Source organism: Triticum urartu, chromosome 7A, assembly GCF_056163025.1.
Source record: "Triticum urartu cultivar PI428250 chromosome 7A, HENAU_Tu73, whole genome shotgun sequence".
Classification (NCBI taxonomy): Eukaryota; Viridiplantae; Streptophyta; class Magnoliopsida; order Poales; family Poaceae; genus Triticum; species Triticum urartu.
In genome coordinates, this window is record NC_141879.1 from 550,164,734 (window position 1) to 550,178,490 (window position 13,757).

A 13,757-nucleotide genomic window follows, 5' to 3' on the forward strand; every position below is an offset into this window, starting at 1 on the left:
TGAATACACATCGTGACCTATTCCAAAAAAAAACGGCTCATGAACACGCCATTTGCTTTGCCGCTGTTGGCGTTAAATTAATTTGTCTTCTTTTGTTACTCTCTGACCCTATAGGATGCACCTCCATCCTAGATGGCTTGAACTGTCTTGGATAGATTCCTGCCATGTCGATTGTCTATGTCACATGCCAAGACTATCACATGATGGGAAGCAAAAAGAACAAAGATGGAGAACAAAAGTTGCGCCACGCGTCCGCTTCCTACTAGTCCATTGGCTGCTGAGCTCCACACTCAGAAAACTGGTTATGGGCACGTGGCACCATCATTAACGGCCGTTTCACCTAACATAGTAGTTTCCGAGTCTTGTTTTTCGAAACTCAGTAATGATTGTTTTAATGTTTGCCGACGCCCGTCCAACCGAGTCTTGTTTGCCAAGAACATAACTAGCAAACACAACGCTGAGACGTTTTGGGGCTTTGCCGAGTTCGCTGGAAACTCAGCACCACCGGCGATTCCATTTGTGCAAGTCACAGATCATACCCGTGCTCCTCAGTGGATCGAGTTTCGCCTCATTAGAAATAAAAACATGTGCTACAAACGTTATAGGTTCTATTGTATTACCAATGGACGATAGCACCTTCATAAATTTATGAATATTTTTTAAAATGAGTAAATTGACAAGATATGATAATACAATCTCACAAAAATCATAATCCAAATTTTATCTACGGATAGAGGAACAGAGAAGACACATCCAGCTATAAATAGTGTCTGAAAATTGTCTTTCGTGACATTATTTCACAGTTTATTTTTTAACTTTTCTACGTGTGATCAAATTTTCTTTTGCAGTTTCATGGGATTGTAGACTTATATATTTTAGACTTACTCAGTCGTTTTGAAATGAAAATCACAATACTTTCGGGTGTTATCATATATTGGTAGGCATATACCGTATAGTGCTCATAGCACTATAACTCTTTCTTCACCTATTCTCTGTCACGGCTGGAGGCCGCTTAAAGACTTGTTAGTGTCCTTAGCTTAATAACCTTCCAAGGTTCTCTTGTTGCATTCTTACCCAGTCCAACCAATTCTGATGTCGTTTTGCTTGGTACACCATTGCCCTATTTACCAGGTCAAACCATTTGCTGCAAAAACAAAGTGTAATAGTGGCATTTTTTTATGTACGAACAATCCATTGCAAATTGTTGTCCCGTCTCTTGATCTTGACTGGAGAGGATATTTTTCCACACTCGTTGTATGATAATACAACATTTTTGGAAGGGTGAACGTTCCTCCACACTTGGCGGTTAATTTCCATTACGTATTGAACGGAGGAGGGGAGGAACGAGCGATATGAGGAGCTTCCGATAAGCATATAAGGAGGGCATACCAGAACATGGCGCTTGTACCTTGGTGCATCACAGTTATGGTGTTATGACCGGCTTGGTCTATACTAGGAAGAGGCCCACCGGACATTAGTATTAGGAGCTTGGTCCACAAGTTATCTTAGGCAAGTTATCTTAGACAAGTTATCTTAGGTTAAAGTTATAGATACTAGTTGTAAGATACCGTTAAGATCAAGCAATAAAGATATTATAATCTTCTGTTGTCAGGCTCCCTGAGGAGCCGGAACCCTAGCCGCCGCCGCCTCTAACCCTAGCCGCGACGGCGCTTGTCCGCCGGCGCGCCCGCTCCAGCCCTCGTCCCCCTCCTCCTTGCCCATACAATCTGCGCCGGAGGCCTGGTAGGAACCCTAGTCGCTTCCTCCATCACCGCCGCCGCTGCCAAACACCACCGCCTCACCTACGCTGCCGCTAGCCCCGTCGGCGCTCACATCCGGGATGGCCACCCCGACAGCGCCGACCGCCACCGCGGAAGAGCCGCCCCCCATCCTCTCGCCCGAGGAGGTCTCGGGCACCCTTCGGGAGCTCGTCCAGGCGGTCAAAGGCATCAGCCTCTACCTCGCCGGGAACCAGCCCCCGCCGCCGAGCGCCGCCACCACCGCCTACGGGCCGCCGCCGCTTCCGTGGGCCGCCCCGGCCTTCCAGTCGCCCTACGGAGGGCCACCCCCGCCGCCGCCGCTGCTGCAGCACTACCCGACCACGGGGAGCCCTTGGCCCGCGTGGCCGGCCGCCACCACACCGCTGGGGGACCCCTCCCAGCAGCTTCTCCAGATGCCCCCGCCGGCTACTTCGACGCTAGCTGCGGCGCCGCAGCTCCTCCAGGCACCGCCACCGTCGACTACATCACCACCCGCGCCCAGGCCCACGGGTCGGCCCCTGCACCAGGTGCAGTTTCCGCCATCGCCATCGTCAATTCCCGCGTGGGCGGCCGGCTCGTCGCCAGCCCCGGTGTATACCACGGCGCCGGAGCACCCGACGCCCTCCCTCCGGTTTGACCGTCCCTCCGGCTCGACGACCTACACCCCGGAGATCCCCGACCCGGCACACTCGCTGCCGCCGACTGCAGCCACCCCCAGGCACGGCGGTCTGACACCCCCTCGCTTCGCCAAACTGGACTTCGCCACCTACGAGGGCACGGAGGACCCTCTCAACTGGTTCAACAAGTGCGAGCAGTTCTTTCGCGGGCAGCGGCTTCGGATCGTACCTGGCTCGCGTCCTATCATCTCCGCGGCGTGGCGCAGACCTGGTACTACGCCCTCGAGCAGGACGAGGGCGGCATGCCACCGTGGGAGCGCTTCCAGGAGCTCTATCTTCTCCGGTTCGGGCCTCCTATCCGCGGGAGCCGCTTGGCGGCCCTCGGCCGTTTACAGTTCACCTCCACAGTTCAGGACTACACCGCCCGCTTCCAGGCCCTGGCGTGCCACCCGCTGAGCGTCTCCGGGATTCAGCGTGCCGAGTTATTTGTGGGCGGTCTGCCGGACCATATTCGCGTGGACATCGAGCTCCGGGATCCCCCCGACTTCCAGACGGCCATGTACTACGCCCGAGCTTTCGAGCAGCGGGCCCAGGCACTGCAGCAACAGCACGGACGGGGCGGCCGCCAGCCCAGTCGACCAGCGCCGACTCCTCCAGCACCAGGACGGCCTCCTCCAGCCGCGACAACCACGCCCCGGCCACCACACGGACTTTCCGCCTGTTGTCACCGGCCGAGCAGCAGGAGCGTCGCCGTCAGGGACTCTGCTTCAACTGTGATGAGCCCTACACGCTGACCCATGTCTGCCCCCGCCTCTTTTACTTGGAGACGGTCGACTACACCGAGGCGGACGACTCGACCGACGCGACACCACCACCCGAGGCGGCCGCGGACACGCCCGCGGATCCCACGGCGACGGCGTGCGTCGTCTCCCTCCACGCCCTTGCCAGCATCCGTGGTGAGCGGACCATGCTGCTGCCGGTGACGATCCATGGCGAGCGGCTGGTGGCCCTGCTGGATACTGGCTCCACCCATAACTTCTTGCCCGAGGCGACCATGTGTCGGCTAGCCCTTCCGACGACGGGCGGGGAGCGCCAGCGGATCACGGTGGCGAACGGCGATCGCCTCCGGTGTCAGGGGCTCGCCCGTGACGTTCCCATCTCCATTGGTGGCGAACACTTCTCCATTACATGTGCAGGGATCGACCTCGGCTGCTTCGACTTCATCCTCGGGGTGGATTTTCTACGGACCCTCGGTCCCATCCTATGGGACTTCGACGCGCTCACGATGACGTTCTCGCGGTTGGGCCGCCGCGTCCGGTGGGATGACCTTGGGGGCGCTGCGCCGGCCGTGCCCCATCTCCAGCTGTTCGCCGCATCCTCGGAGGCCGAGCAACCCCTGCTGGATTCCCTTCTGCAGCAACACAGCGACCTCTTCGACGAGCCACGGGGTCTTCCGCCCGCCCGGGTGTACGACCATCATATCCACCTCATGCCGGGTACCCCTCCTGTGGCGGTTCGGCCCTACCGCTACCCTCAGCTGCAGAAGGATGAGTTGGAGCGCCAGTGTGCCCTGATGCTCGCCGCGGGCATCATCCGGATCTCCACGTCACCCTTCACCGCCCTGGTGTTGCTCGTCCGCAAGTCGGACGACACTTGGCGTTTCTGCATCGACTACCGCGCCCTGAACGCGCTCACGCTCAAGGACACGTTCCCTATACCGGTGGTCGACGAGCTCTTGGATGAGCTCCATGGGGCGCGCTTCTTCACCAAGCTCGATCTCCGGTCAGGCTATCATCAGGTGCGTATGCATCCAGACGACATCGCCAAGACGGCGTTTCGCACCCACCATGGCCACTTCGAGTTTTTGGTGATGCCCTTCGGCCTCACCAACGCCCCAGCGACTTTCCAGGCCCTGATGAATGATGTCCTCCGGCCCTACTTACGGCAGTTTGTGCTTGTTTTCTTTGATGACATTCTTATCTACAGCGCCACCTGGGCTGAGCACCTCCAGCATGTCGCCATCGTCTTCAACGAGCTTCGGGCGCACCACCTCCACCTTAAGCGCTCGAAGTGCTCGTTTGGTACACCTACCGTCGCCTACCTCGGCCATGTCATCTCTGCCGATGGGGTGGCTATGGACGCCGACAAGGTGGCGGCCGTCTCCGCATGGCCGACAGCTCGCTCGCCGCGGGCTCTCCGCGGGTTCCTCGGCCTCGCCGGCTACTACCGGAAATTTATCTGGGAGTTCGGGCTCATTGCGGCGCCCCTCACGCGGTTGCTTCGCCGCGACGCTTTCGCTTGGGACGACGAGGCGACGACGGCGTTTGGGGCCCTCAAGGGGGCCCTCATGACGGGCCCCGTCCTCCAGATGCCCGACTTCGACCGTCCGTTCGTGGTGGACTGTGACGCCTCGGGCGCTGGTTTCGGCGCCGTGCTTCATCAGGGCGATGGACCCCTCGCCTTCTTTAGCCGGCCTTTCGCTCCTCGCCATCTCAAGCTGGCAGCATACGAGCGGGAGCTCATTGGCCTTGTGTAGGCCGTTCGTCATTGGCGGCCGTACTTGTGGGGACGGTCCTTCCACATTAGCATGGACCACTACAGTCTGAAGTTCTTGCTGGACCAACAGCTGTTGACCGTGCCACAGCACCAGTGGATCAGCAAGCTCTTCAACTTCGACTTCTCCGTCGAGTATCGGCCGGGCCGCCTTAACACCGTGGCCGACGCGTTGTCCCGTCGCGACTCCGACATCGCCTCTGTCGACGAGTCCGCCGGGGCGGTCCTGTGCATCCGCTCCGGGCCGACGTTCGGTCTCTTCGCCGACATCCGCCGCGCAACTGCGACGGCCGACGACGCCGTCCTTCTTCGGCAGCAGCTCACGGCCGGCGACCTGGAGGAGCCGTGGCGCTTCTCTGACGGTCTGCTTCACCATGGGCGCCGGATCTTTGTTCCAGCGCATGATGATCTCCGTCACCAGGTGTTACAGCTCGCCCACTCGGCAGGTCATGAGGGTGTGCAGAAAACCCTCCATCGTCTTCGCGCCGACTTCTACATCCCTGGCGATCACGCCCTGGTCCGCGACTGGGTTCGGTCTTGTCAGACATGCCAGCGCAACAAGACAGAGACCCTGCGGCCGGCTGGGTTACTTCAGCCCTTGGAGGTGCCGTCTCAGGTCTGGGCGGATATCTCCATGGACTTCATCGAGGGCCTCCCCAAGGTGGGCGGCAAGTCGGTCATCCTCATGGTGGTCGACCGCTTCTCCAAGTACGCCCACTTCATCGCGCTCGGCCATCCGTACACGGCGGCGTCCGTGGCCCGGGCCTTCTTCGACGGCATTGTCCGTCTACACGGGTTCCCGGCTTCGATCGTCAGTGATCGGGACCCAGTGTTCACGGGCCATGTCTGGCGCGACCTCTTCAGGATGGCGGGTGTCCAGCTCCGCCTGAGTACGGCGTTCCATCCTCAGACAGACGGTCAGTCCGAGGTGGTTAACAAGGTCATTGACATGTATTTGCGTTGTGTGACAGGTGATCGGCCTCGCGCTTGGGTGGACTGGCTCTCTTGGGCGGAGTACTGCTACAACACCTCCTATCACTCCGCCCTGCGTGCTACGCCGTTTGAGGTGGTCTATGGTCGACCACCCCCGCCTATACTACTGGTGGACCCGGAGACGGCTCGGACAGCGGTTGCGGGTGACCTTATCCGCACCCGCGACGAGATGCTTGCTGAGGTCCGTCAGCGTCTCCTTCAGGCCCAGCAGTTGGCCAAGCATTACTACGACGATCATCACCGCGAGGCGGAGTTCGCGGTGGGTGACTGGGTGTGGCTGCGTCTTCTCGACCGCTCTACGCAGTCGCTTGACCCGCGCGCCAAGCGCAAGCTCGGGCCTCGCTACGCCGGGGCCTTCCCTATCTTGGAGCGCATTGTGAAGGTGGTCTATCGTCTTCAGCTTCCAGCCCGCGCTCGCATCCACGACGTCTTTCATGTGGGGCTGCTCAAGCCTTTTCGTGGCGAGCCACCGGCGGCTCCTCCGGCGCTTCCGCCAACCGTCGATGGTCGCATTCTTCCAGAGCCGGCAAAGGTGTTGCAGGCACAGCTCCGTCGTGGCGTCTGGTTCGTCCTTGTTCAATGGGCGGGCCTTCCGGAGGAGGAGGCTACTTGGGAGCAGCGTGAGGATTTTCGCCAACACTATCCAGACTTTCAGCTCGAAGACGAGCTGTTTGCGCAGGCGGGGAGAGATGTTATGACCGGCTTGGTCTATACTAGGAAGAGGCCCACCGGGCATTAGTATTAGGGGCTTGGCCCACAAATTATCTTAGGCAAGTTATCTTAGGCTAAAGTTATAAATACTAGTTGTAAGACACCATTGAGATCAAGCAATAAAGATATTATAATCTTCTGTTGCCCGGCTCCCTGAGAAGCCGGAACCCTAGCCGCCACCGCCTCTAACCCTAGCCGTGACGGCACCTGTCCGCCGGCGCGCCCGCTCCAGCCCTCGTCCCCCTCCTCCTTGCCCATACAATCTGCGCCGGAGGCCTGGTAGGAACCCTAGTCCTGCCATATGGTTGCCAGCTTTCAGGTCAAAGAAATGGTGACATGTGAGGTCCCACGCATACTACCAACGTTTTGATAGTGACTCATTGCTCGTTCAAAGGATGGCTTCTTGACTCCTCAAGTCTTCTGCCTGTCAACGACACCAAGTCTAGGTCTTTGTTTTCGCATGCATATTTTAGTTGTGTGTGCTTCTTCACCAAAAAATAGTTGGAAACGACTACTAGGAAAATGCCAATTGGTCGATGTTGCAGTGGTTCAGTCCAAACGTCGATAACGATATATCAAATTGGCTTGCAAAAATTAAAATGCAATAATGCATCGTGTATACACTTTTTTATAGAAAAAAAAATGGGGTGTTACCATGCATGGGTAAATATTAAGTGATCCTAACGGTTATGCGCTACCATAAAACCATGTGTTTAAAATTAAATTAAAATGTTGTAAAAATTCCAAAAAATTGTGACTGTGTGTCTACAATTCCTAGAAAGTTCAAATTTAAATCTGACATACACATTAAGAAACAAAAAGGAAAAAAACATAACATGAATAGTGTCACAAATAGACAACACCAGAAAAAAGTTCCCATCGAGGATCATGCTTGTATCTCGACATTGCGTCCTAGTTAGGAGACATAAGAGAAAAGGCAAAAATGGAGAGGGATGGCATACCAAATTCGAGAATTAATTTCTCTATGAAAGAAAACAAGCTAAGACTCATATCTCCATGAACATACAAATACTATGGGTGCTTCCATGCTACAATGGACGATGGCACCTTCAAAAAATATGTATGTTTCTGAAAAAAAAAATGAGTGAGTTGACAATAAATTTGTTCTTAAATCTAACAAAAATTCTAAATCCAATTGACCTACATATAGAGAAACAAGAGTGTTACTCATTTCGTAGCCTACAAATGTTCTCTTGTAGTCTTGTTGCATTGTTTCTTCAATTCTTATGTCGTTTTCTCGGTACACCATCACCACATTTACCAGGTCCAACAAGTGCTGCAAAAAAGGCGTAATGGTCACATTTTTTTAGGCACAAACAATCCATTGCAATTTTTTGTCTCTTCTCTTGGTCTTGAATGAATAGCACAACCTTGATCGAATAATATTTTTGGAATGGTGACCGTTCTTCAACACCTTGCGTATTGAATGGAGCGGGTAGATGTGAATGATACGTGAAACTCCGGATAAGCATATACGGTAGTGCATACCAAAACATGGTGCTCGTACCTTGGCACATCACAGTTATGGTTGCATGCTTCCAGCTCAAAGAAATGGTGACATATGAGGTCTCTCGTATACTACCTTGACAACGACTCATTGATCATTCAGAGGATGATAACTTGACACCTCAAGTGTTCAGTCTAAGCACTTGCCGGTCAACAACACCACAATTCTATGTCTTTGTTTAGTTGTTCTCACTTGCATATTTTGGTATTTATGCATGCTGCTTCAAGAAAAATGGTTGAAAGTGACCACTTAGAAAATAACAATCGGTCAATTGATGTTGCACTGACTCAATCCAAAACTTGCTAGAGACATTTGAAAATGGCTTGCAAAAGATAGTTCAAAATGCTACAGTGCATCTTGGACGCAGTTTTTGGAAATTTTGAGGTGTTAGTGTTACCTCCAATCTCTATATACCGAGTGATGCACAAATACCTACTATGGATTAAATTGTCACCCCCTAACAAATCAAATTAGCACAAAAATATGGTATGCTCACAACTTATGGCAGTTCTTTAGGGTGTAATTTGATTATCTCTTAAGACAAGACTTTGATCACTAGTTACTTTGTTAATCCAGAATGATAATAATCTAACGTCCTTTTTTAGCACGGCAAATCAAACATTTTTTTGATGTCAAATTATGTTGACGCGAGGATGGCAATTTCCTTTAGCAAGGATGGAAAATCCTGACAAAAAATTGAACATGGCAAAGATTATCCATGCTTTCTAAAGGAAATTAACATCCTCGCAACAAGAAGATTTGCCATAAAAATGTATGATTTGCCATGCTTAAAACTGATGTTCAATTTGTAGTGAAATCCTCGTTAATATATGGCTGGTGTGATAAAACCACAACTATAATTAAATATTTTTGGTACAGATCTAGTGACATGAGTTTTATATCACATAGGTTGCATGATAATTTGTTAGTGGTCATTAGCCGAAGTATTATCTTAGCTTTTTATTTGTGGGAAGTATAATCTTAACTAATTAAAATACTCTCAACAACAACATTTTTTCCAAATATGATGACGAGGTTCCACTCATGGAACTTAAATATAGATGAATCATGGGTTGACTTTGATAAAATGTATGTCTACTTTTACAAAAGTGACAATTGCCAAAGAATCAAATATCAAATCTAATATTTGTGATTAAATGAGGCGGGCTCTGAAAATCCTCCACCCGGCCCATTTATCTCTTGTCTTTGTTCTAAACAAAGGTTTCACTACTTGTAATCTATGGAAACAATAACATAGTTTCAACTGTAGAAATAGCAAATGGGTCATACTATCTTTTTTTGAGAAAAAATTCGAATATATTCATCGAACATCATGATAGTACAAAGAACACTAGAATTAACAGAAACTACATCCAGTTCTATTGGTCACCTAGCGACAACTACAAGCACTGGAGCAAGCTGAAGGCGTGTCGCCGTCATCGCCCCTTCCTCACCATTAGTGGGCAGTTGAGAACTCATCATGCTAAGGCCCCAAAGGACCAGCACACCAGGATAGCAATCGTCGTTGATGAAGAGAAGTGAAGATCAAAAGGATAGACACATGAATGCAAACGAAGGAATATTCGATCCATACAAATCTAGTAAAGACAAACACTGACCTAATCTCATGAGATCCGTAGAAGACACACCTCCACACACCCTCTGACGGCACTAGACGCACCACCAAGGTGAGGGCTAGGCAGAGAGAACCATATTCATCTTTAGGGAGCAACCACCTCCTTGCTTTCCTAGGAAGGACAAAACTCTAAACAAACTCAAAAAACATCTAAAACGAAGCAGGAGCCCTCTCACCAGCAAGGGCCGGGATCCACCATGCCTCCATGGCCCTAAGATCACGGGAGGCGAAGCAGATCGGCGATGGCGCCAGCGGAATCGTGGAAACCCTAGTTTCTGCAGTCACTCTTGGGGTCCTACTACCTTATGATCATAGTATTAGTAGCTTAGCAAACAAATCATTTTCCGTCTTCCAAAATTGTGAAGATAAAAGGACATACATATGGACTACAAAAAGAATGGTGCACAGGTGAATTTTGGTAAAAGAATGCAATCATTTACTCTATGTACTTACTCTGACCAGAGTTTAAAAAACCAGTGACCAAACTGATGAGGTTGGTAGTTTAGGTTTTCATCAGTCGGACTACTGGTTCACCTGTTCCTTAATGACTTTTTAGCAACAAAAATATATTTTATACTAACATAATAGTAAACATAGGTTAAACAATACTCCCTTTGTTTCATAATGTAGTGCACATAGAGTTTTTAAAAAGTCAAGCGTCACAAACCTTGACCAAATTTATGGAGAAAAACATTTACATCTAGAATGCCAAACTTATATCATTAGATTCAATATAAGATGAAATTTCATAATTTATATATGTAGATATAAATAGTTAGCTCTAATAACTTGGTCAAAATTTTCGAAGTTTGACTTTTCAAAAAATTATGCACACTATATTATGGAAAGGATGGGGGATTACTTTAGCAGTTCTTTGTGTTAAGTGACAGCACGGTCTAAATACCTTAAGAACCTGCCAACGTTGTTTATTCCGGGTTTTCTAGTTTGACCGCCAGTCTAATACATTTTATTAACTATGATTGTATCTTAAAAATCTTGTTTACATTAGCTCACTGCAATTTACTATAGCTCACACAATTTATTATATTTCCTCAACTAGGATACTACTTTATTTTTTCTTACCAAATTTTAATGTTTAATCAATATGTTTTTTAGATTCTTGATTATATATATATATATATAGTTATATATATAGTTATATAGTCTTACGCGTTATCACAGAAAAAGAGTATTCTTTTTTGCGGGATCGCAGAAAAAGAGTTATACAGGCTTACCCATACATGAGCCATCTCAGTCACGATTGTCAGAAGTGCTGCGAGAGGCGGCGGATCCTATTTCGCGCGTGGGTCACTGGTTAAAAAAAGTCTCATGTGATGGGTTTTATGAACCGATTTTTGTTATTTTTCTTTCTTTTTTTACGTTTTTTCTTTTTCTCCAGTTTTCTGTTTTTTTTCTTTTCTGCTTTTCATTTTTATTCTTGTTTTCTAAATTTTCTAAACTGTTTTAAATTCGTGAACATGTTTAAATATCATGAACATTTTCTGAAATGATGAATATTTTTTCAAATTCATAAACATATTTTTGAAATTGTGAAAAAAATTACAATTAGTTTTCATTCACTTAAATTCTGAACATTTTCTGAAATTGTAAAAATTTGTTGAAATCATGAACATTTTTAAAATTCAAAAACAAGTTTTCTACATCATGAACATTTTTAAAATTCAAAAACAATTTTTCTACATCATGAACATTTTTTACAAATTCCTCAACATTCTCTTAAATCGTGAACATCTTTTCTAATTCACGAACATTTTTTTAAATCGTAAAAATTATTTAAATCAAGAACATTAGTTAGAATGAGAAACAATTTTGGAAATCATGAACTTTTTTTTAATTCGTGAACATTCTCTTAAATAATGAACATTTTTCGAATTCATAAACATTTCTTGAAATCTTGAACTTTTTTATAGTATAATGAACATTTTTTAAATCATGAACAATTTTAAATTCATGAATATTTTTAAAAAGTATTGAACATTCTCTCAAACTATGAACATTCTATGAATTCCTGGATATTTTTTGAAATCATGAACATTTTATGAATTCATGAACATTTTTTTCAAACTTCCCAATTGTATTGAAATTTAGAGCTTTTTGATAATCTAAATTATTTTAAAAATCAGTAAAAAAATTAAAGGAAAAAAATAGGGGGCATCCCAGCCTACACATTGGCCGGCCCAGAAGGCAACTGGTCTCCAGCGCGCGGGTCGCCGAATAGGAGGAGGCCCCGCGGGAGATCTAGCTCCTTCTCGCCTTTGGCGCCCGCTGTTGTGTCCTTCTAATCGGCCGGCCTGGTGAAGTGATTTTGGGAAAGGTTTTGATCACCGATTCGTGGAACCTTCCATCGATTTTGAGAAGATTTCATGCAGTTTTTTTTTAATTTTTTCTGCATTCTCCATTATGGTTTTTCTTTTGGTTTTCTTTTTACCTGTTCTTTTTATTATTTTCCTTTTTTTATTTCTTTCAAATAGACATTTTACATTTTTTTGATACACATAAATTTTTATTAACATGTTTTTAAAAACTAAAAATGAAAAACATTTGTTTTTAAATTTCATGAATATTTTTTAATGATAATTTATAAAATTACGTAAATATTTCCTTAACATTGGATAAGCATTTTTTCGAGTCATAAACATTTTTTCAAATGCCATGAACATTTTAAATTGTACAAAATATTTATAAAAAGTGCACCGGCATTTATTTAAATGTCTCAAACATACTTTTGAAATGCATGAACTTTCTTAGAAATTGCATGAACAAATTTTCTACAATGCATAAACACTCTTTTGATGTGATGAACATTTTGAAAACTTAAGAAAATTATATTTTGAAGAGTATGTATTTAGAATATTTTGAAATATAAACAAAAGTTAAAAATGAATGAATTAATGAACAATAAAAATCGAACAAAACAAAAAAATACGCCTCCCGAGATACTGGGTCGGCCCGCTAGTGAGGTGGCTTGAGGTGAGCGGGGCTACCGTCTCGCTCGGGAGCAACTAATTAAGAGGTACCCCTCCATGCGGAACCTAGCGGGCACTTTTGGTGGGTGGGGCGCACCATACTTGGAGCACAGTTTTTCTCGTTTCTGCATGATTTTTTGAATTCTTCTTTTGGGGGGGGGGGGGGGGGGGGGATTTGGTTTGTACTCGGTTTTTTGTATGTTTTTATCAAAATTCAGTTTTTTAATATATTTTTTCTGCGTGAAGCACATCTTATTGTGCTTCTCCGAGAAGCACAATTGTGGTTCCTGAAAAGAGAAAAGCATAGGCTATACTTATGCGAGAGGGAGAGTTGTGTTTCTCAAGAAAAAAAAACATATCCTCTACTTTTGCGAGAGGCACGACTATGCTTTTCGAAAAGGGAAAACACAAAAGTGCTTCCAAAAAAAGTAAATAAAGCACAAATGTGCTTTCGAGTTACAATTTTTCCCAGGTTCCAGTTTTTTTTCTGGTTGATAGTCTTTTTCTAGTTTCGGTTTTTATTTTTGTTTTTGGTTTCCCTTTGTTTCCTGACTTTTTCTGGAAAAAAGCATCAAACCCTGTTAACAGTGGGAAAGTAGACTAAAAGAAACGACGGGAGTACTTTTTGATGCCAGAAATTGGTCCCTGCTTGTGTATTTTAAAGTATTTGGGTTTGTTTAGGGCACATCTAGATGTGCCCTAGTTATTGTACATCTAAGTGGCTCAATCAAACTAGGAAGGAAAAGAAAAAAGAGCAAAGAAAATGTTTGCACAAATCTCCGTGTAAAATCAAGGATATGGAATTTAGATGTGCAATACTTAGGGCACATCTAGATGTGCTTTAGCAAAACTGTATTTCAAATAACTTTTTACCTCCAACATGCAATCTTTATTAATAATTGCGGTAAAGGTAGTCTTCTCAAGTTTGAACATTACAATACGAAGGCCACAATTATTTCCTCAACTAGAATG

General features: G+C 46.8%; 1 protein-coding gene across 1 annotated transcript; it reads left to right on the plus strand.

Annotated features, from left to right (window-relative positions):
- The first annotated feature begins 1,840 nt into the window (after positions 1 to 1,840).
- Positions 1,841 to 4,913, plus strand: LOC147960385 (uncharacterized). The gene is made up of 3 exons (XM_087533312.1): positions 1,841 to 2,602; positions 2,644 to 2,872; positions 2,962 to 4,913. Exons 1-3 carry the CDS (start codon positions 1,841 to 1,843, stop codon positions 4,911 to 4,913), a joined length of 2,943 nt encoding a protein of 980 aa, XP_087389438.1.
- Positions 4,914 to 13,757: the final 8,844 nt, after the last annotated feature.